The 20,294-nt window shown below is 40.9% G+C and overlaps 1 protein-coding gene across 6 annotated transcripts in view; it reads left to right on the top strand.

The window, feature by feature from the left end:
- The window catches only part of TRIM37 (tripartite motif containing 37), a 125,686-nt gene that overhangs the window by 56,716 nt on the left and 48,676 nt on the right, over positions 1-20,294 (top strand). For 5 of the 6 annotated variants that reach the window (XR_004055020.1, XM_010376828.2, XM_030923391.1 and 2 more), the window contains 4 exons: positions 1,096-1,311; positions 2,667-2,803; positions 8,157-8,239; positions 17,303-17,497. Coding sequence is in view for 5 of the 6 variants with exons in the window: in XM_010376828.2 (XP_010375130.1) it covers positions 1,096-1,311; positions 2,667-2,803; positions 8,157-8,239; positions 17,303-17,497 (631 nt within the window). In the remaining variant the exon portion in view is untranslated. The remainder of the gene's footprint in view (positions 1-1,095; positions 1,312-2,666; positions 2,804-8,156; positions 8,240-17,302; positions 17,498-20,294) is intronic. The other variant, XM_030923390.1, reaches the window with a different exon arrangement.

The following is a 20,294-nucleotide window of genomic DNA, read 5'->3' on the forward strand; positions in this document are numbered from 1 at the left end:
TTGAACTCCTGGGCTCAAGCATTCTGCCTGCCTTGGCCTCCCAAAGTGCTGAGGTTACAGGTGTGAGCCACTGTGCCTGGTCTGTAAATTTAACTTGATTAAAATTAAAAATTTAGTTCCTTAGTTGCAGTGGCCACATTTCAAGTGCTTGCATTGGGTACTGCAAATCTAGAACATTTCCATCATTGCATAAAGTTGTTTTGAACAGTGTGGCTGTAGTTTGAGGTAAGCTCTTTGTGTTTCTGTCGGTGACTTAGTTTCTCTTCCACAAGTTATCTTGGATTTAGAGGATTCTAGGCTATAGCACAATTAAAAGTTGTCCCATCTTGAACTCTTAACTATTGTTGAATGAGCACTGAGAAGATTAATTGATGAATTTTTATTTTACAATGATAAACTAAGGAATGTTTCATTTCCCTTAGGAGCTTAGGATGTGGCAGGAGGTTTGGAGTGCTGAGAATCGTTAATAGGTCAGGGAGGAAAATATGAATAAATACATGCTTTTAGAGATTTTCATGTTAAATGTACTATTTAAAACTGCCTATATTCACTATACTGTTTGCTATTTGTATGTTTAGCTTAGGCTGGATATGAAAGAAGGAGGATGAGCATAAATGGGGCAGTTTATCTTTGTCATCAATTTTTTTCATAAATAAAAGGCAGTAGGGATTCAGAGAAATGGTTTAAGAAATGGTGCCAAGTGAGGTGGCTCACTCCTGTAATCCCAGCGTGTTGGGAGGCCAAGACCAGAGGATCATTTGAGCCCAGGAGTTCAAAACCAGCCTGAGCAACATAGCAAGATAAATAAAAAATGAAATTAGCTAAGCATGGTGGCACATGCCTCCAGTCCCAGCCACTTGAGAGGCTGAGGCAGTAGGATCTCTTAAGCCCAGTAGTTCAAGGCTTGCAGTGAGCTGTGATGGCACCACTGCACTTCAGCCTGGGCAACAGAGTGCGAAAGTTCTCAAAAAATAAATAAGGAAAGAAAGAAATGGTTTTAGGAGCATCTGGATGCATTTTTTTTTTTTAGCTAGAAACATCTTTTACTGTGCCAGTGAGCTATGGCTAATATTTGTGCTTTTCTTGTTTTAAAAGAGACTTACTATTGAGCTATCTCGAACTCAGAAGTCAAGAGATTTGTCACCACCAGATAACCATCTTAGCCCCCAAAATGATGATGTTCCGGAGACACGAGCTAAGAAGTCTGCGTGCTCTGACATGCTTCTTGAGGGTGGTCCTACTACAGCTTCTATAAGAGAGGCCAAAGAGGATGAAGAAGATGAGGAGAAGATTCAGAATGAAGATTATCATGTAATAATGAGGCCAGTTTTAGATCTTTGTGTTTGATAAAAGAAACAGTAGAATCATGGCTTTTAACATATTACGTGCTGAAACAGTAGGCTAAAAATACTGTCCATTGATCTCCATTAGTAATGTATATATGCCCTTATCTAAATGTTAACAAGTCAGAAGTTGTTGAATCAAAGCATTTCACAGTTCTGAAAAAAACAATACATCTGTAAAACAAACTGTGATGTACATTTTAAAAACTAAACTACCATAAATTGTGGATTTTAAAAGTGTGTTCTGGCTGGGTGCGGTGGCTCACGCTGTAATCCCAGCATTTTGGGAGGCCAAGGTGGGCAGATCACATGAGGTCAGGAGTTCGAGACCACCCTGGCCAACATGGTGAAACCCTGTCTCTACTAAAAATACAAAAATTAGCTGGGTGTGGTGATGCTTGCCTGTAATCCCAGCTACTTGGGAGGCTGAGGTAGGAGAATCACTTGAACCTGGGAGGCAGAGGTTGCAGTGCGCCAAGATTGTGCAACTGCACTCCAGCCTGGGAGACAGAGCAAGACTCCATCTCAAAGAAAAAGAAAAAAAAAAAAAGGTGTTCTATTTTCATTCACTGAAACTAGTACATACCTTGTCATTACTTATGTAGGTAGAATGATTTAGGATTTAGTAGATAACCAGGCTCTATCCCGGCTAAACAGCAGCCAGAATCCAGAATAAGAATTTAAGAAGTAGTTGATATTTTTACATAAGAAGAGATGCCTAGATAGTTGGGTTTTTTTGTAGTAATTTTTAAGATGAGATACTTCAATTTTAAGTTACGATGAAGGACCCAGTGGGTCGAGAGAATGCACAGATTAAGTGCTTTGATAAACTAGAGATAATAGGGTTTGGAATGGAGCAGTCAGGTGAAGCAGTTAGTCTTTGATAAACTGAGTTAAAGGAAGGGTGGAGTTTGCTGGTAAGGCAGCTGAAAGTTGGGGAAGTTTTTGCTTAATAGTGAGTATTTTTTTTCTGTGCAGATAGGTGACAATGTTAATTAATGACCTTGATAATGGTAAAATTAGGTAGAACTGAGGAGTGATGGTTTGAAATACAGCTCTGTGAGGAAGCTGATGTGGAATATGTGAAGGATTCCAGTCACACTGAGGGCCAAGCTGAAGGCGGCACACATAAGTTAGTAAAATGATATCAGTGTGGTTGTGTGATTTTTCTCTACAGGGCTCAGCAGCCGAGGCATGGAAGCAGAAAATAGATTTTTGATAACTATATTATTCTTTGGTGCTTGGTTTATGGAAGGTGGATGGGGTGATCAACTGAGTAGAAACATTTGGAATAGATGTCTTGTTTTCTTGCCATTGATCTAGCACGAGCTTTCAGATGGAGATCTGGATCTGGATCTTGTTTATGAGGATGAAGTAAATCAGCTAGATGGCAGCAGTTCCTCTGCTAGTTCCACAGCAACAAGTAATACAGAAGAAAATGATATTGATGAAGAAACTATGTGAGTGTCCCACTTTACTACTGTAAAGCATTTAAGTGGTAATTAGAAGCATATTAACTAACTCACACTTAAAAGTAGGGACATTCAGCACTTTTTTGAAAGATTGAATCAATAGCCAGTTTTCTCCCTCTAATCTCTGGACTCTTAGCCAATAATTTTTGTTTTTGTTTTAACTTTTAAATTTGAATTTTGAAATTATTTTATGCCTAAGAAAAGTTCAGAATTCCATATTTCCTTCACACAGATTCATTCACTGTTAATATTTTGCTTTATGTTTCTCTGTATATAATTTTTTTCTGAAGCACTTGAGATTGAATATACTTCTCATTGTCTACTTTTCTAAAAACAAGGATATTCTTACATAACTATAGAATAGTTATCAAGATCTGGAAATTAACATTAATGTAATACTGTAACCTTCTAAAAATTTGCCAGTAATGTCCTTTGTCAGGATCACATTGCATTTAGTTGTTAAATTGATTTAGTTATCTTCAATCTGGGTTACTTTTTTAAAAATTTGTTTTTCGGCTGGGCGCAGTGGCTCACACCTGTAATCCCAGCACTTTGGGAGACCAAGGCGGGCGGATCACGAGGTCAGGAGATCGAGACCATCCTGGCTAACACGGTGAAACCCCGTCTCTACTAAAAATACAAAAAGAAATTAGTCGGGCATGGTGGCGGGTGCCTATAGTCCCAGCTACTCGGGAGGCTGAGGCAGGAGAATGGCATGAACCCAGGAGGCGGAGCTTGCAGTGAGCCAAGATCGCACCACTGCACTCCAGCCTGGGCCACAGAGCGAGACTGTCTCAAAAAAAAAAAATTGTTTTTCATGACTAATACTTTTTGAGAAATATAGAATGTTTTATTTTGTAGAAAGTCCCTCAATTTGGATTAGTCTGAAGTTTCCTCGTGATTAGATAGAGATTACACAGTTTTGGCAGGGATACTACGGAAATGATAATGTATCCTTTTCACTGCATCATATGGGAGTGGAGCATGATGTCAATATGTCCCATTACTTGTGGTTAATTTTGATCACTTGGTTGAGGTAGCATCCGCCAGATTTCTGCACTCCAAAATTACTACTTTTTCCTTTATAATTAATAAGTATCTTGTGTATGGGACTGTAAATATCGTATTTTTCTTCCTACTTTTTCCTATAAATTTTGACACCCCTTGATGAGTGTTGCTTGAAAAAGGTTATTGTGTTGATTGCCAAGTGGTGTTTTTCTAATTCCATTATTTCTTATTCATTAGTTGCAATTTAAGGAAGAGCTTTCCCTTCTGCCCTATTGATGAACTAATTAATGAATATCATTAATGTGGATAAATTTTTTTTTTGAGACGGAGTCTTGCTCTGTCACCCAGGCTGGCATGCAGTGTCACGATCTTGGCTCACTGCAACCTCCACCTCCTGGGTTCAACTGATCCTTCCACCTCAGCCTCCCGAGTAGCAAGGATTACAGGCACGTACCACCACGCCTGGCTATTTTTTTGTATTTTTAGTGGAGACGGGATTTCACCACGTTGGCCAGGCTGGTCTTGAACTCCTGACTTCAGGTGATCTGCCCACCTCAGCCTCCCAAAGTGCTGCAATTACAGGTGTGAGCCACTGCGCCTGGCGATTTTTGGATTTTTAAACCAAGCTTGCCTTCCTGGGACACATCCCACTTGGTCATAGTGTGTAAATTTTTTTTTTTTGAGACAGAGTCTCGCACTGTCACCCAGGCTGAAGTGCAATGACATGATCTCGGTTCACTGCAGCCTCCGCCTCCCAGGTTCAAGCGATTCTCCTGTCTCAGCCTCCTGAGTAGCTGGGATTATAGGCACCCACCACCACCCCTGGCTAATTTATTGTATTTTTAGTAGAGACGAGGTTTCACTATGTTGGTCAGGCTGGTCTCAAACACCTGATCTCGTGATCCACTGTCTCGTCCTCCCAAAGTGCTGGAATTACAAGCGTGATCCACCTTGCCTGGTTGTCCTTTTTTTTTTTTAATTTGAGACGGTGTCTCTCTCTGTCACCCAGGCTGGAGTGCAGTGGCGCGATATCCGCTCTGCAAGCTCCGCTTCCCGATTCACACCATTCTCCTGCCTCAGCCTCCCGAGTAGCTGGGACTACAGGCTCCCACCACCTGGCCTGGCTAAGTTTTTTTTGTATTTTTAATAGAGATGGGGTTTCACCGTGTTAGCCAGGATGGTCTCGATCTCCTGACCTCGTGATCCGCCTGCCTTGGCCTGCCAAAGTGCTGGGATTACAGGTGTGAGCCACCACACCCAGAAATTTTTTTTTTTCTAAGAAAATCTTGCTTTGTGGCCAGGCTGGAGTACTGTGGCATGATTATAGCTCCCTGTAACCTTGAACTCTGGCCTCAAGTGATCCACCTGCTTCAGCCTTCCTAGTAGCTAGGACTACTGGTGTGCATCATCACGCTTGGCTCACAATTCTTTTTATATGTTGCTGGATTCTGTTTGCTAGTACAGTTGTCCCTCAGTATCCTTGCGGTATTGGTTCTAGGACTCCTCCTTGGATACTAAAATCTTAGGATGCTCAAGTCTCTTATATAAAATGGCAGAGTAGTTGCATATAACCTATACACATCCTCCCCTATACTTTAAATCATTTCTAGATTACTTATAATACCTAATACAATGTAAATGCTATGTTGTTATGCTCTATAGTATACAGAATAATGACAAGGGGAAGAAGTCTGTGCATGGCTTTATTTTGTTTTGTTTTATTTATTTTTTTTGAGATGGAGTTTCGCTCTTCTCGCCCAGGCTGGAGCGCAATGGCACAATCTCAGCTCACTGCAGCCTCCACCTCCCAGGTTCAAGTGGTTTTCCTGCCTCAGCCTGCTGAGTAGCTGGGATTATACACACCTGCCACCACGCCTGACTAATTTTTTGTATTTTTAGTAGAGACAGGGTTTTGCCATGTTGGCCAAGCTGGTTTCAAACTCCTGGTCTCAGGTGATCCACCTGCCTCGGCCTCCCAAAGTGCCGGGATTACAGACGTGAGCCCCCGTACCTGGCCAACTTTATTTTTTGAGACAGGGTCTTGCCCTGTCACCCAAGCTGGAGTGCAGTGGTGTTGTGATCACGGCTCACTGCAACCTCGACCTCCTGGGCTCAAGTGATCCTCCCACTTAGTTTTCCAAGTAGCTAGGACTAAAGGTGCATGCCAACACACCTGGCTAATTTTTTAATTTTTTGTAGAGACGGGGTCTCACTATGGCCTTACTATGTTGTTCTAGGCTGGCCCCGAACTCCTAGGCTCAAGCAGTCTCCAGCCTCGGCTTCCCCAGGTGCTGGGATTACAGGCATGAACCACCGTACCAGGCCTTAAAAAATATCTTTGATCCACAGTTGGTTGAATGTGCAGATGCAGAGCCCACAGATATAGAAGGCCAACTGTATTTTGTTGATGCTGTTAATAGTGTTGTATGTTTCTCTGAGTGTTGTATGTGTCTCTGCTTCTCCCCGTAGGCAAAATCTCTGAGCCAAAACTTTGAAGTTACAGTGAGGATAAAAGTATACCTCTCTTACTTTAGAAGCTGAGCTAACGGGATGTTGGGGACAGTAGCCTTAGTTCTTTCCTTTTCAGGCTGGGGCCTCCACCTTACGAATAAGCTGGGGCAGGGATGATCTGGGCCCCAGTATTCTCATCATGCTGCATCCAAGTAGAGCCTCTATTCCACAAGTGGGTCTCAGCAGAAGGGAGTCTCCACCTCTTGGCCGTGTGTGCCTGTACTATAGCATCAGCAATAGGTAGCTGGGGGCAGAATGAGAAATGGAGATATCTTGCCACTCCCAGGAATATAGCCCTCCTCTTGGAAGCTCGGGAAGTGAGAGGCCTATGTTCTTCACTGCACCAATCTGGAGGGGAATTTCTGTAACGCCAGGTTAGGAAGCGGAGTGGTCTTGGTTCAAATCCTGCGGATACCCACTTGTCTTACCCAGGTTTTATAGATTTTTTTGAGTAGATGTTTCTTCATTTGCTGTATACCCTTGGGACCATTTCCAGAGTCGTTAAGTGGTTGTTTTTAAAATAATTGTCACCAGTTTGACTAACAAGCAGATCTACAGAGCTCCTTACATTGTCAAGCTGGATGCTTATCTTGAGATTTCCTTAAATATCCAAGACTATCATTGATTGGTACTGTTTCAAATAGTACTTTGTTGTTTAAAATAAAGTAATAGTGAGTGTTTTTTAATATGAGAGACTTTGTATGGCCTAGTCAATACCCTCTTTTCTGAAATTTTATTTTTGGAAAAATAGTATTTAGTCATATACAGTAATTTGGGCCTTTGTTTTTGGATGTTAAAATGTAGTATTTTAAGCCTAATTTATTACCATTAAGCTACCAGTTCTTTGAAGCTGTAATTTCTTCTCACAGTGGTTCTTAGATTTATTAGTGTTTCATTTATTTCTTTTTTTTTTTTTGCCTGACACAGTTCTTTTTTTTTAATCTTCCTTTCCTTTCCTGTCCTGTCCTGTCCTGTCCTTCTTGAGACAGAGTCTCGCTCTGTTGCCCAGGCTGGAGTGCGGTAGTGCAATCTTGGCTCACTGCAACCTCTACCTCCCAGGTTCAACTGATTCTCCTGCCTCAGCCTCCTGAGGAGCTGGGATTACAGGCGCCCACCACAACACCCAGCTAATTTTTGTATTTTTAGGAGAGACAGGGTTTTGCCATGTTGGCCAGGCTGGTCTCGAAATCCTGACCTCAGGTGATCCGCCCACCTTAGCCTCCCAAAGTGCTGGGATTTCAGGTGTGAGCCACTGCACCTGGCCTTGATATATATTTTTTTAATTCCTTTTTTTCCTTAGCTTTGTAAGAAGAACTGGCTGATTTTTTTTTTTTCTTTTTTTTTTTGAGATGGAGTCTCGCTCTGTCGCCCAGGCTGGAGTGCAGTGGTGCAATCTTGGCTCACTGCAAGCTCCGCCTCCTGGGTTCACGCCATTCTCCTGATTCAGCCTCCTGAGTAGCTGGGACTACAGGTGTCCGCCACCAAGCCCAGCTAATTTTTAGTATTTTTAGTAGAGACGGGAATTTCACTGTGTTAGCCAGGATGGTCTCGATCTCCTGACCTTGTGATACGCCCACCTCAGCCTCCCAAAGTGCTGGGATTATAGGCGTGAGCCACCGTGCCTGGCCGATATTTTTTGAAGGTTGTTTAAACAATAGTATTACCGCTACTTAAATTTGGATAATGACAAAAAATCTTTCTCCTTTTTGTATTTAGAAATATCTTATTTCACAGAAAAATCTGCATATCATAAAATTTGTTGAGGTGTGAAGAACGTTTATTGTATCGCTCTATATGAGTGATGGATTTTGTATATTCTTAGGTCTGGAGAGAATGATGTGGAATATAACAACATGGAATTAGAAGAGGGAGAACTCATGGAAGATGCAGCTGCAGGACCTGCAGGTAATGAGGTCACCCACTGCCTCCAAGCCATTCTATTTTCTCCCTGCTCTTCTCTGACTATTATATTTTAAATAGGTGGTAGCCACTGCTTGTACATGGTTCGTGGTGTTGGAAGTGCTATATCTTGTAATATGGATTTTTTAGAGTTTATTACTGAAGATAATAATAATAGCTACCATTTGAAAAATGTTCTTATGTACCAGGCACTGTGAGAAGCACTTTATATACCTTATATTAATAAAATTCTGGTGGTACATTCACTGATGGATAGAGAAATTACAGCAACTTGCCAACTTTTAGCAATTTAGTAAATGAGAGTAATTGAATCCCCAGTTTTGTCTGTATCCCATGCTTATATTTTATACTGTTCTTTCTGATATAAAGTCTTATTTGTATATCTTCCTGGACTATAGAATGATCTCAATGGAATAATTGACTCTTAGACTTACAAAGGATCTTAAAGAGCTCATTTTATGGTTTTTAGTTGCCTGGTCATATAGCTGGTTGTTAGTACAACCAGACTAGAACTCCAGATTGTCCTGGGTTTGTGGACCCAGCATTTGTCTCCCAAACTACACTGCTTCTCCTTGGAGGAACTGACTTATATAATGAGTACTTTCTTGTGTGTTCTCAGATCTATTTAATTAAGTAGTGAATCTTGGCTAGAGTAATTAAAAGTTAGCTTTCTACTGTTTCTGTTTTACCCATGTTCTCCTCAGTGTGAACAATATTCTTGTTTTTTTTTTGTTTTTTGTTTTTTGTTTTTTGTTTTTTGAGACGGGGTCTTGCTCTGTTGCCCAGGCTGGAGTGCAGTGGTGCGATCTTGGCTCACTGCAATCTCCGCCTCCCAGGCTCACGCCATTCTCCTGCCTCAGCCTCCGGAGTAGCTGGGACTACACGCACCCGCCACCACGCCCAGAGAACTTTTTATATTTTTAGTGAAGACGGGGTTTCACCGTGTTAGCCAGGATGGTCTCGATCTCCTGACCTCGTGATCCGCCCGCCTTGGCCTCCCAAAGTGCTGGGATTACAGGCATGAGCCACTGCGCCTGGCTGACACTGACATACTCTTAATATGCTTGGATAACTAAAGACTTCTTAAATACTAGTCCTCACCATTTCAACTCCAGCCTAAGCCCTATATTCTTTCTGCTCCTGACTTTAATCCTGGGTAATCATATCCACACCTGTATTTCAGTTACTATCTATATGCTGATTACTCTTCAAGTTCTTTCTTTAGCCTTTGTCTTTTCAGTAATTTCCAAACCCATGTCTTGGTGTGACTCAGCACCTCCCAAACACAAATTACTGTCTTTTCATCTGCCAGCCTGCCTGTCAGCAGTAGCTACCCTGACTGATAGTGCTGCACATTCTTTACTTCTTCCTCTCCCTAAAAGTTTACCTTTAGTGTATTACCAAGATCTGTTGGTTCTGTCTCCTAAATCGTGCGTAAATTCATTTGATACTCCCACTCCTTTGCCATTTCTAGTCTAGGCCTCTGTCTTTCACAACAGCCTTTCACCTGGGTTCTTTGTATTTGTTATTGTTCCCCTCTGTTTTTACAGCATGAATCCATTTTTATAGCATGGATTCAGAATAAGGGTGTTTTTTTCTTTCTGATTAATATCTAATCGTGTTACTTCTCTGCCAGGCTTGGTGACTCACACCTGTAATCTCAGCACTTTGGGAGGCTGATGTGGGTGCGTCGCTTGAGTCCAGGAGTTTGAGACCAGCCTGGACAACGTGGTGAAACCCTGTCTCTACAAAAAATACAAAAAAATTAGCCAGATGTGGTGGCAAAATTGCTGCCTGTGGTCCCAGCTATTTGGGAGGCTGAGGTGGGAGGATCACCTGAGCCAGAAAGCGGAGCCTGCAGTAAGCTGAGATAGCACCACTGTACTCCAGCCTAGGCAACAGAGTGAGACCCTGTCTCAGAAAAAGAAATAAAAATAATGAAAAATAATATCTAATCATGTTATTTCTCTACTTAAAAACTCTTTAAGGATTATATTTATTATAGGATAAAGTCCAAACTTGTTAACATGGCACATAAATTCCTTTATGTCTGGATTCCTGTTTGTTTCCTTAGTCTTCTCTCATTCCTCTGTGTCATTCTTTAGTCAGGAGGAACTTCAAAGAATCACAAGATCTACAAATTTAGAGAGAAAGCTTTAATTCTTATAAAGACTGGCCATCCTGACAAGCTGTGAAGTATAGCCTCTGGCAAAGACTAAAAGCAGGCACTTTGCAGGAGGGAAGGGTAACATAGGAATTGATACTGAATAAGTTGGCCAAGTACGACTAAATGGATTCAACAGGGTATAGGAGGAGCTATGAATATCATGAAGAGGGGAACACATGTATGCATAGTAGACAAACATGCATGTTACATGCATTTTGTGTTTACTTTGAACTGGGGACTGAACATTTAAATGCATTACAATTAGGCCCTGTTGTCAAAAGGTAAAACCAACAACACAAAGGCACTCAATGCTCAACCTCTGTATACGGGCCAGAACCCGTCCATGGTTGGCGACTCTTAACAGGAGAAAGTTGCTGAAATCAGTCTTTTGTCCAATGAAAGCTCTGTAGTTATGGCTTGTAGAACAGGCAGCATCTGGCAGTCAGTAAGCTGCAATTGTTTCAATATTGCTTATCTTGAGGCTAGCGCTTGCTTAGCTTCTAGAAAAAAGAAGAAACCCTGTTTGCAGTTAGAATGTAGTTTATTCTTTAAGTATAGGGAGCATGTGACTTAATCCTTGTCTGGCATAGCATTAGGTCTTACTGACTGACTGACTTTTCAGCTTTGTGTGTTTTCTTTTAGTTAGGTCCATTCTTTCCTCTCTTAAACTGTGTGGTAGGGATATTCTTATATATAACATTTATATACACTTAGGGTAAAGAAGAGTTTACATTTTTGAATTATATATTCATCAAATATTTACTGAGCACTTGAACTGTGTACAGTTTTACTATTTAGAGATACAATTATGAAAATATTGAATAACAAGATATCCCTGTTCTTAATGGAGCCTGTGTTATAATTCTGAATGTTCTTTAGTAATTCAGGCACTGTATTCTAGATGTTGAAGACATAATAATCAACCAGTTTATTTTTATTATATGCTTTGGGAAATTTATATATTTGGCACAAATTTGTTAAATATCATGCCTACCTGGAAAATACAACACTAAGTAATTTATAACCTAAAGGTGAGTGGATTTATGAACAATTAGCTAGAATATGACAGTATACATACAAAAGAATTCCAAATTATTTAAATACTCCCTCCTCAAGGAGATGAAATATAACTTCTACTCCTTAAATGTAGGCTATGCTTAATTACTTGCTTCTGAAGAGTACAGTTTCAAAAGGGGGAAACAACTTCAAAGTAGAGAAACTTGGCAGACATTACCTACCGGGTGATTAAATTTAGTATTATAAGTGATAGGTCATGTTGATAGCATGTTGATAGTATTTTAAGTGATAAGTCATGTTGATATGTTGAGAATGGTACTTTATATCTGTAGTATCTTCTCTCTCTAAAAACCCACAGACAATCTAATCATGAGGGAAAAAGTCGTACCCTTAACTGAGGAACATTCTACAAAATATTTGACATACTTTTCAGATATAAAGAAAATCTGAGAGACTGTCATAGACCAGAAGAGTCTAAAAAGACAGGAGCAACTAAATGTATTTCAATACTCTAGGTGAGACTCTGAACAGAAAAAGAACATTAGGGGAAAACTACTAAAATCTCAATAGGATTTAGTTAATAATATATCAGTATTGGTTCATTAGTTGTCACAAATATACCATAGTAATGAAAGGTGTTAACATTGGGGAAATTGGGTCTGGGTTTTACAGAAACTGTCTGTATTTTTACCTTTCCTGTAAACCTAAAACTATACTCAAATAAAAAGCTTTTTTTTTTTTTTCTTTTGAGATGGCGTCTCGCTCCGTAGCCCAGGCTGGAGTGCAGTGGCATGATCTTGGTTCACTGCAAGCTCTGCCTCCTGGGTTCTCACCATTCTGCTGCCTCAGCCTCCCGTGTAGCTGGGACTACAGGCGCCCGCCACGACGCCCAGCTAATTTTTTGTATTTTTAGCAGAGACGGGGTTTCACTGTGTTAGCCAGGATGATCTTGATCTCCTGACCTCGTGATCTGCCCTCCTCGACCTTCCAAAGTACTGGGATTCCAGGCGTGAGCCACCACGCCCGGCCAATAAAAAGCTTTTTAAACCAAGGCAATAAAAAAGCTAGATCAGGGTGACAGTGGGCAGAGTGTGGAAATGCTTTCTTGTTATATGCTTATTATGAAGGTCCATTTCAAGCATCGAATGGTTTATGTGTTTTTTGTTTTTTGAGACAGAGTCTTGCTCTGTTGCCCAGGGTGGAGTGCAATGGCACGATCTCGGCTCACTGCAACCTCTGCCTCCCGGGTTCAGGCCATTCTCCTACCTTAGCCTACCAGATAGCTGGGACTACAGGCATGCATCACCATTCCCGGCTAACTTTTTTGTGTTTTTAGTAGAGATGGGGTTTCACCATGCTGGCCAGCTGGTCTCAAACTCCTGACCTCAAGTGATCCACCCACCTCTGCCTCCCAAAGCGCTGGGATTACAGATGTGAGCCACTGTGCCAGGCCTGGTTAATGTTTTAGAACTACACAATTGACTAAAAAGTTATGTCATCTAAAGAATTACGATGTTATGTTATGCGTTAAAAAGGAGATGGTTGGGCTTATATAAAAGCTAGGTATAAAGTTAAATTTTTACTTAATAATCTCCTTTTATGGACCATATTAAGGAGATAGCTTGAAACAAGAAATATTTATTGACTCAAGTGGCTGTAGTCCTGGCTACTTGGGAGCCTGGCAAGAGGATCGCTTGAGCCTAGGAGTTCAAGGGTACAGTGAGCCATGATTGCACCACTGTACTCCAGCGTGGGTGACAGAGCAAGACCCTGTCTCTTAACACACGCACACACACACACAACCAGCAAATACAAACTGATTTTTTCCTGCTCACTGGATTCAGTGAGCCAGTAATCTGGATTAGAATATTTACAACCTTTTCAGCACAAATTGTTTTTAACATAAATTATCTTTCACTTAAATTCAAATAACTGAATAAACTAAAAGCAGTTCTCATAATTATGAAGACGTCTGCAGATGCCACCACACCCAACTAATTATTTTTTGTAGAGACGGAGTCTTTCTCTCTTGCCCTGGCTGGTCTCCAACTCCTGGCCTCAATTAATCCTCCTGCCTCAGCCTCCCAAAGTGTTGGGATTACAGGTGTGAGCTATTGCACCTGGCCCACAGATGTTAGAAAAATGAATGAGCATAATTTTTAAATGAAAATCCAGCACTGATCATTACAAGATTTTATGACTGTAAATATCAGTATGTAATTTATAACAAAATAAAGGATGTGAAAATGTAGAATATTCTGGAAAGGTAGTTTAGGACTAGACTGTAATAGGGCCTTGAGTGTCATGATAATGCATACAGGCAGTATGCTGTAATGAACTCAAGTATATCAGTGTGACATATTAGCAAGATTCATATCGCTTGGCACAAATGGAGAAGAACCTGCCACTGATCCGTTTGTCTTTTTATGAGGTTTTTTTTTCTATGTGAACTTCAGAAGCATAGTTTATTTTGAGTCTTGCTCTGTCACCCAAGCTGGAATGCAGTGGCGTGATCTCAGCTCACTGCAACCTCTGCCTCCTAGGTTCAAGCAGTTCTACCCCAGCCTCCCAAGTAACTGGGATTACAGGCGCCCTCCACCATGGCTGGCTAATTTTTGTATTTTTAGTAGAGATGGGGTTTCACCATCGTGGCCAGGCTGGTCTTTAACTCCTAACCTCGTGATCCACCTGCCTCGGCCTCTGAAAGTGCTGGGATTACAGGCATGAGCCACTGTGCCTGGCTGCATAGCTTTATTCTTAATAGCCAAAAGCTAGAAGCAACCCAAATTGTTTTCCAATAGAATAGAGAAATAAATTGGATATATTCATAAACTGATGCTGCACAGTAATAATGAAAATGAGGCAGTGGCTCATGCCTGTAATCCCAGCACTTTGGGAGGCTGAGTCATGTGGGTCACTTGAGGCCAGGAGTTCAAGACCAGCCTGGCCAATATGGCAAAACCTGATTTCTACTAAAAATAGAAAAAATTAGCTGGGTGAAATGACGCATGCCTGTAATCCCAGCTACTCGGGAGGCTGAGGCATAAGATTCATTTGAACCTGGGAGGTGGAAGTTGCGATGAGCCAAGATTGCACCACTGTATTCCAGCCTGGGTGACAAAGCAAGACTCTGTCCCAAAAAAAAAAGAAAAGAAAAGAAAAATATTTAAAAAGAATATTAAAATTTTTTTTTAAGTAAATGAATAAGCTACTCCTATATACAGCCATATAGATGAATCTCATGAATAATGTTGACCAAAGAAGAGCGTAAGAGCATACTCTGTTACTACTTTTACATAAATACAAACAGGCAAAACCAATCTGTAATTTAAGTTAGGATGAAGATTACTTTTGTAGAGTAGGAGTAGTGAGCAATTTTAGGAGGCATAGGAGGGGGTTTTGGGGTACTGATGATCTATTTCTTCATCTGGGTGTGATCACTTTGTGAGTATTCATTGGGCTGTACATTTATATATGAGACACACAGAATAGCTTGGAAAGAGAGAAACTGAAATCGATGCCAACCCAAAGTCTTTGATGCCTGTGGGGAAATGTGATAGTGGGTAGAAAGGTGAGAACATAGGCCGGGCACACTGGCTCCTGCCTGTAATCCCAGCACTTTGGGAGGCCAAGGCGGGCTGATCACCTGAGGTCGGGAGTTCTAAGACCAGCCTGACCAACATGGAGAAACCCCCATCTCTACTAAAAATACAAAATTAGCCGGGCATGGTGCCGCATGCCTGTAATCCCAGCTACGAGGGAGGCTGAGGCAGGAGAATCACTTGAACCTGGGAGGCGAGACTGCGTCTCAAAAAAAAGAGAGAGAGAAAGATGGGAACATTTGAAAGGGGAGTAGCCAAAGGTCATACCCACAGGGGGAGTAAAAAAGTTATTGTTCAGTGGTGAGAATAATGGCCTGAAAAAGCAGTGAGAAACAGGAGACGCTGCTTTCTCTACTGTAAGTGCATTTAACATGGAAGAATGAGCAACTTCCATTTTTAAAGGAGAACCAGATATTAGGGCAGTAAACTCTATTCACTGGGCTACTGGGCTTACTATACGTAAGAATAGTCTGACTAGCTTTTTGGTAATAAGTCCTGGATCTCACGCCCGTATCCTTTTTTTTTTTTTTTTTTGAGATGGAGCCTCACTCTGTCACTCACACTAGAGTGCAGTGGTGTGATCTTGGCTCACTGTAACCTCTGCCTCTCAGGTTCAAGTGATTCTCCTGCCTCAACCTCCCGAGTAGCTGGGATTACAGGTGCCTGCCACCACACCTGGCTATTTTTTTGTATTTTTAGTGGAGATGGGGTTTCTCCATGTTGGCAAGGCTGGTCTCGAACTCCTGACCTCAGGTGATCCACACACCTCAGCCTCCCAAAGTGCTGGGATAACAGGCGTGAGCCATTGCACCCAGCCTCTTACCCCCAGTGTTCTTATTCAGTATATCTAGGATGTAATTTTAAAATCTCCTTCAGCTGACTGACATACAACCCAATTTGGGAATTCCTTAGTAAAAGAAAAGAGGTAAAAACAGTTTTCAGCTGGGTGTGGTGACTCACGCCTGTAATCCCAGCACTTTGGGAGGCTGAGGCGGGTGGATCACTAGGTCAGGAGACCCAGACCATCCGTGAAACCCCATCTCTACTGAAAATACAAAAATTAGCCGGGTGTGGTGGCGCATGTCTGTAGTCTCCGCCACGGGAGTCTGAGGTAGGAGAATCGCTTGAACTCGGGAGGTGGAGGTTGCTGTGAGCGGAGATTGGGCTACTGCACTCCAACCTGGACAACAGTGAGACTGTATCTCAAAAAAAAAACGAAGTGTTTTGTTTTTGTTTTTGTTCAATGTGAAGGGGAAATTGTTTTCTGTTATTTAATAGGAATTGCAGTGTTTACGGAGGCTGGGCAGAAAAACTGTCAGTGAGATAATAATCCTTAGAAGAGGAGGTAGAAGTGGGAGACAGTGAGAACATGAGGATGTGAAAAGCATAAATTATTAATTGGCTTGAAGCTTCTGAATAATGGAGCTTTCCTCCTAAGTTATATCCTTCTGGATCTGTCTGAAATACTCATGGGTAGTCAGAACCTGACTTTTTAATATTTTATATTACCTACTTTCTTACATGTAGCATTTTTAAAAAAATGTTCTCTTTAGAATATATTTAAACAGCTTTATTGAAGAAGGTCAGTTTTAAGCAACATTTCCATACCTGGTATTTGCTATGTATTATAACTAGGTGCTAGAGAAAAGTCAGATGCTTTTCTTGGCTTAAAGAGCATAGTCCAGTATAGGGCTATAGGCATAATATCTGCTTACAGATGTCTGTAATATGCATCAGTCATTAACATGACAGTCTGAAAACTTCAAATTGTACCCCATTATTTAATCAAAGTGGAAAAAGTCTACCAAACCGTCATGACCTGTACATTTTGCTGCCCAGAGACTTGGAGGAGATTCCTATTTTGGTGTCTAATACTCTGTAATCTGTTATAGTATGGGAATTTGTCTTCTTTCTCTAAAACCAGGTGGTCACGGGATATAATCTCCTCCTCACCCTCACCCCTCATCCCTCCAATTATGCACATTGTACACATTGTCATCTGTTTTTTTCTAGGGCTCAGGATGGGGTTGGTGCTTGCTTCTGAATTCTAAGTACTAATGAGGCCACCACTCAATCACTGTGCTAGTGTACAACTCTGGCCGTCTGGGTCCTTCTTTCTGCTTCTTATCATGAACCTGAACTCCTAAGAGATAGGTCCATAGACAAGTATTCATATAATGTTAACCAGTTCATTTTTTCATTTCAATATAGCTAAATTTGTGCAGATATGTATATCATACATTTCCTACACCTCTTTTGCAGGTAGTAGCCATGGCTATGTGGGTTCCAGTAGTAGAATATCAAGAAGAACACATTTATGCTCTGCTGCTACCAGTAGTTTACTAGACATTGATCCATTAATTTTAATACATTTGTTGGACCTTAAGGACCGGAGCAGTATAGAAAATTTGTGGGGCTTACAACCTCGCCCACCTGCTTCACTTCTGCAGCCCACAGGTAAAATAATACCAGTGATAATTTCCTTTTTCTGTGGCTGTCTAAAAGAACTTTTGGATTTTCATTTAAGTATTTCAGCTATGTGTGGAACATGGTGTATTTCTGTGTTTTTCATTGTGTACCCTAAAAATGACACTTATATCAACCAAATTAATTTTTAAATTACTGTTCAAAGGTGATTTGTGCAAAACAAAGTAAAAATGCCCACAAGAAGGTTTTTTATGATTTTGCTACTCAGATTTTGCCTGATAGTTTGATATGGATAGTTTCATATGGATGAAATACAGTTATCTTCTTTGTGAATGGACTTTTTTTGGTCAGGCTTCATGAATTCCCTTATTTCCAAGTGGAACTGTATCTAAATTGAACATAGAAAAAGGTGACTTACTCATTCTTCGATGTTCAATAGCTTAAAAATGTACACCAGTTGGCAGCAATGCTTTCTGTGCAAAGGTTATTTGTTAAATAGAAATTACATTTGTGTTACTATAATAAAGTGGAGATTTGTATAGTCAAACATGGGCTTTTTAAAACTCAGGGATAGAGTCATTTTGGACAACTAAGGATTTGCCTTTAAAAACTACATTTTAAAAACCATTTTGTTGGAATGCTTTCTAAAGTATATTCAGTATATTAAAAAATATATGACAAATATTTTTCTACCTTCTTAAACAATAGTATTATATACATCAAATCAATGATTTAGAACTCTGATTTTGATGCAGCTTTAAGGCAAGAGAACTCATTTTTCAATCTAAGTCCAAGGCAGAACCTCTGTGTAAGTAACAGAAATAGAGCTCCTCTACTGGTGTAGGGACATGGAGCCCAGATTATTTAGGCTTCTTCATTCCTAGGAGCCAGATATACTTCCTGAAAGTCTGGATCCTCAGTTTAAAAGACTGTCTTTAGGTTATGAAACAGTTGCCTTTTACGTGTGCGCCAAGTATGCTTTATATAAAGTTTTACTTAAATGACAAGTGTTGTTTGCAAAGGCCCAGTGAAACAGACAGGTTCTGATTCCGTAGGTGGATATGTAAGTTGGTTTAACCTTTTTGAAGGACAATTTTGCAGTAGTTTTAAAATACCTATATCCTTTAAACCTGGAATTTCACTTTGAGGAGTATATTCCAAAGAGAAAACAATCAGATGTTTAAAAATATCCAACAATACAGTTGTAGCTGAATAAATTACAGCATAACCATACAATGGTATATTTTATAGACAGGTAAAATCATGTTTTTGAAAATATTCAGTCTCATTGGGAAAAATGCAAACTAAACAGTAAGATTTCTTTTTAAAACTAGTTTTTGGCCGGGCACAGTGGCTCACGCCTGTAATCCCAGCACTTTGGGAGGCCAGGGTGGGCGTATCACGAGATCAGGAGATCGAGACCATCCTGGCTAACCCGGTGAAACCCCATCTCTACCAAGGACACAGAAAATTAGCCGGGCGTTGTGGCAGGCGCCTGTAGTCCCAGCTACTCAGCAGGAGAATGGAGTGAACCCGGGAGGCGGAGGTTGCAGTGAGTTGAGATGGCACCACTGCACTCCAGCCTGGGCGACAGATACAGGCTCTGTCTCAAAAAAAAACAAAAAAAAAAAAACTAGTTTTCTGTGTAGAAATAATATAAATGAGGTTATCTGAATTTCAAACATAGATGATAAAATGCTGATGATAATGAGGGTGGGGAAAATAGTAGAAAGAAAAAGCAAGTTTTGGATTTAAACATCTTGAGTTGGGCATAACAGTGTGACATCAAATTAGGACCAGTAGACAGCTAAAAATTAAGAACTGGGGCTAGGTGCAGTGGCTCACTCCTGTAATCTCAGCACTTTGGGAGGCTGAGGCTGGTGTATCACCTGAGGTCAGGAGTTTGAGACCAGCCTAGCCAACATGGTGAAACCCTGTCTCTACTAAAAATACAAAAAATTAGCCCGCCATTGTGGCAGGTGCCTGTAATCCCAGCTACTTAGAAGGCTGAGGCAGGAAAATGGCTTGAACCTGGGAGTCGGAGGTTGCAGTAAGCCGAGATTGCACCGTTGCACTCCAGCTTGGGCAACAAGAGTGAAACTCCATCTCAAAAAAAAAAAAAAAAAAAAACAAAAAACAAAAAACTGGAATACAGACAGTTATTTTTCTGGAGGTGATACTGGATAATTAAAACCAAGGGTGTGAGATTGCAAAAGAATTTTGAGAATATTTTAAAAGAAGAGAGCCAGGAACATAATCCTGATGAACATCTGTTTTTACTGAGTGTGAGGAAGATGACCCAGATAAAGAGCTTTTAGAAAGGAGAAAAACCAAGAGAAACACTCATAGAAGCCAAATGAAAATACCTTTCAGTGAAGGGATGTTAGTAAGCTAGTGTGCAGAAAGATAGGACTTTCTTTTTATTGAAAAGGTTTGCTTGGGTCCTTTTTTGTTTGCTTGTTTTTTGCTGTTGTTGTTGTTGTTTTTGAGACAGAGTCTCACTCTGTTGCCCAGGCTGGAGTGCAATGGCAGGATTTCAGCTCACTGCAACCTCCGTTTCATGGGTTCAGGTGATTCTCGTACCTCAGCCACCTGAGTAGCTGGGATTACAGGCGTGAATCCCTGTAATCCCAGGTAATTTTTTGTAGAGACAGGTTTCACCATGTTGGCCAGGCTTGTCTCAAAACTCCTGAGCTCAAGTGATCCACCTGCCTCGGCCTCCCAGAGTGTGCTGGGATTACAGGCGTGAGCCACTGCACCTGGCCTGCTTAGGTTTTGATGTTTATTTTTTTTCTGTGATTTATTTCAACACATATTTAGTGAACAT

The sequence above is a fragment of the Rhinopithecus roxellana genome, chromosome 19, assembly GCF_007565055.1.
Source record: "Rhinopithecus roxellana isolate Shanxi Qingling chromosome 19, ASM756505v1, whole genome shotgun sequence".
Lineage (NCBI taxonomy): Eukaryota > Metazoa > Chordata > Mammalia > Primates > Cercopithecidae > Rhinopithecus > Rhinopithecus roxellana.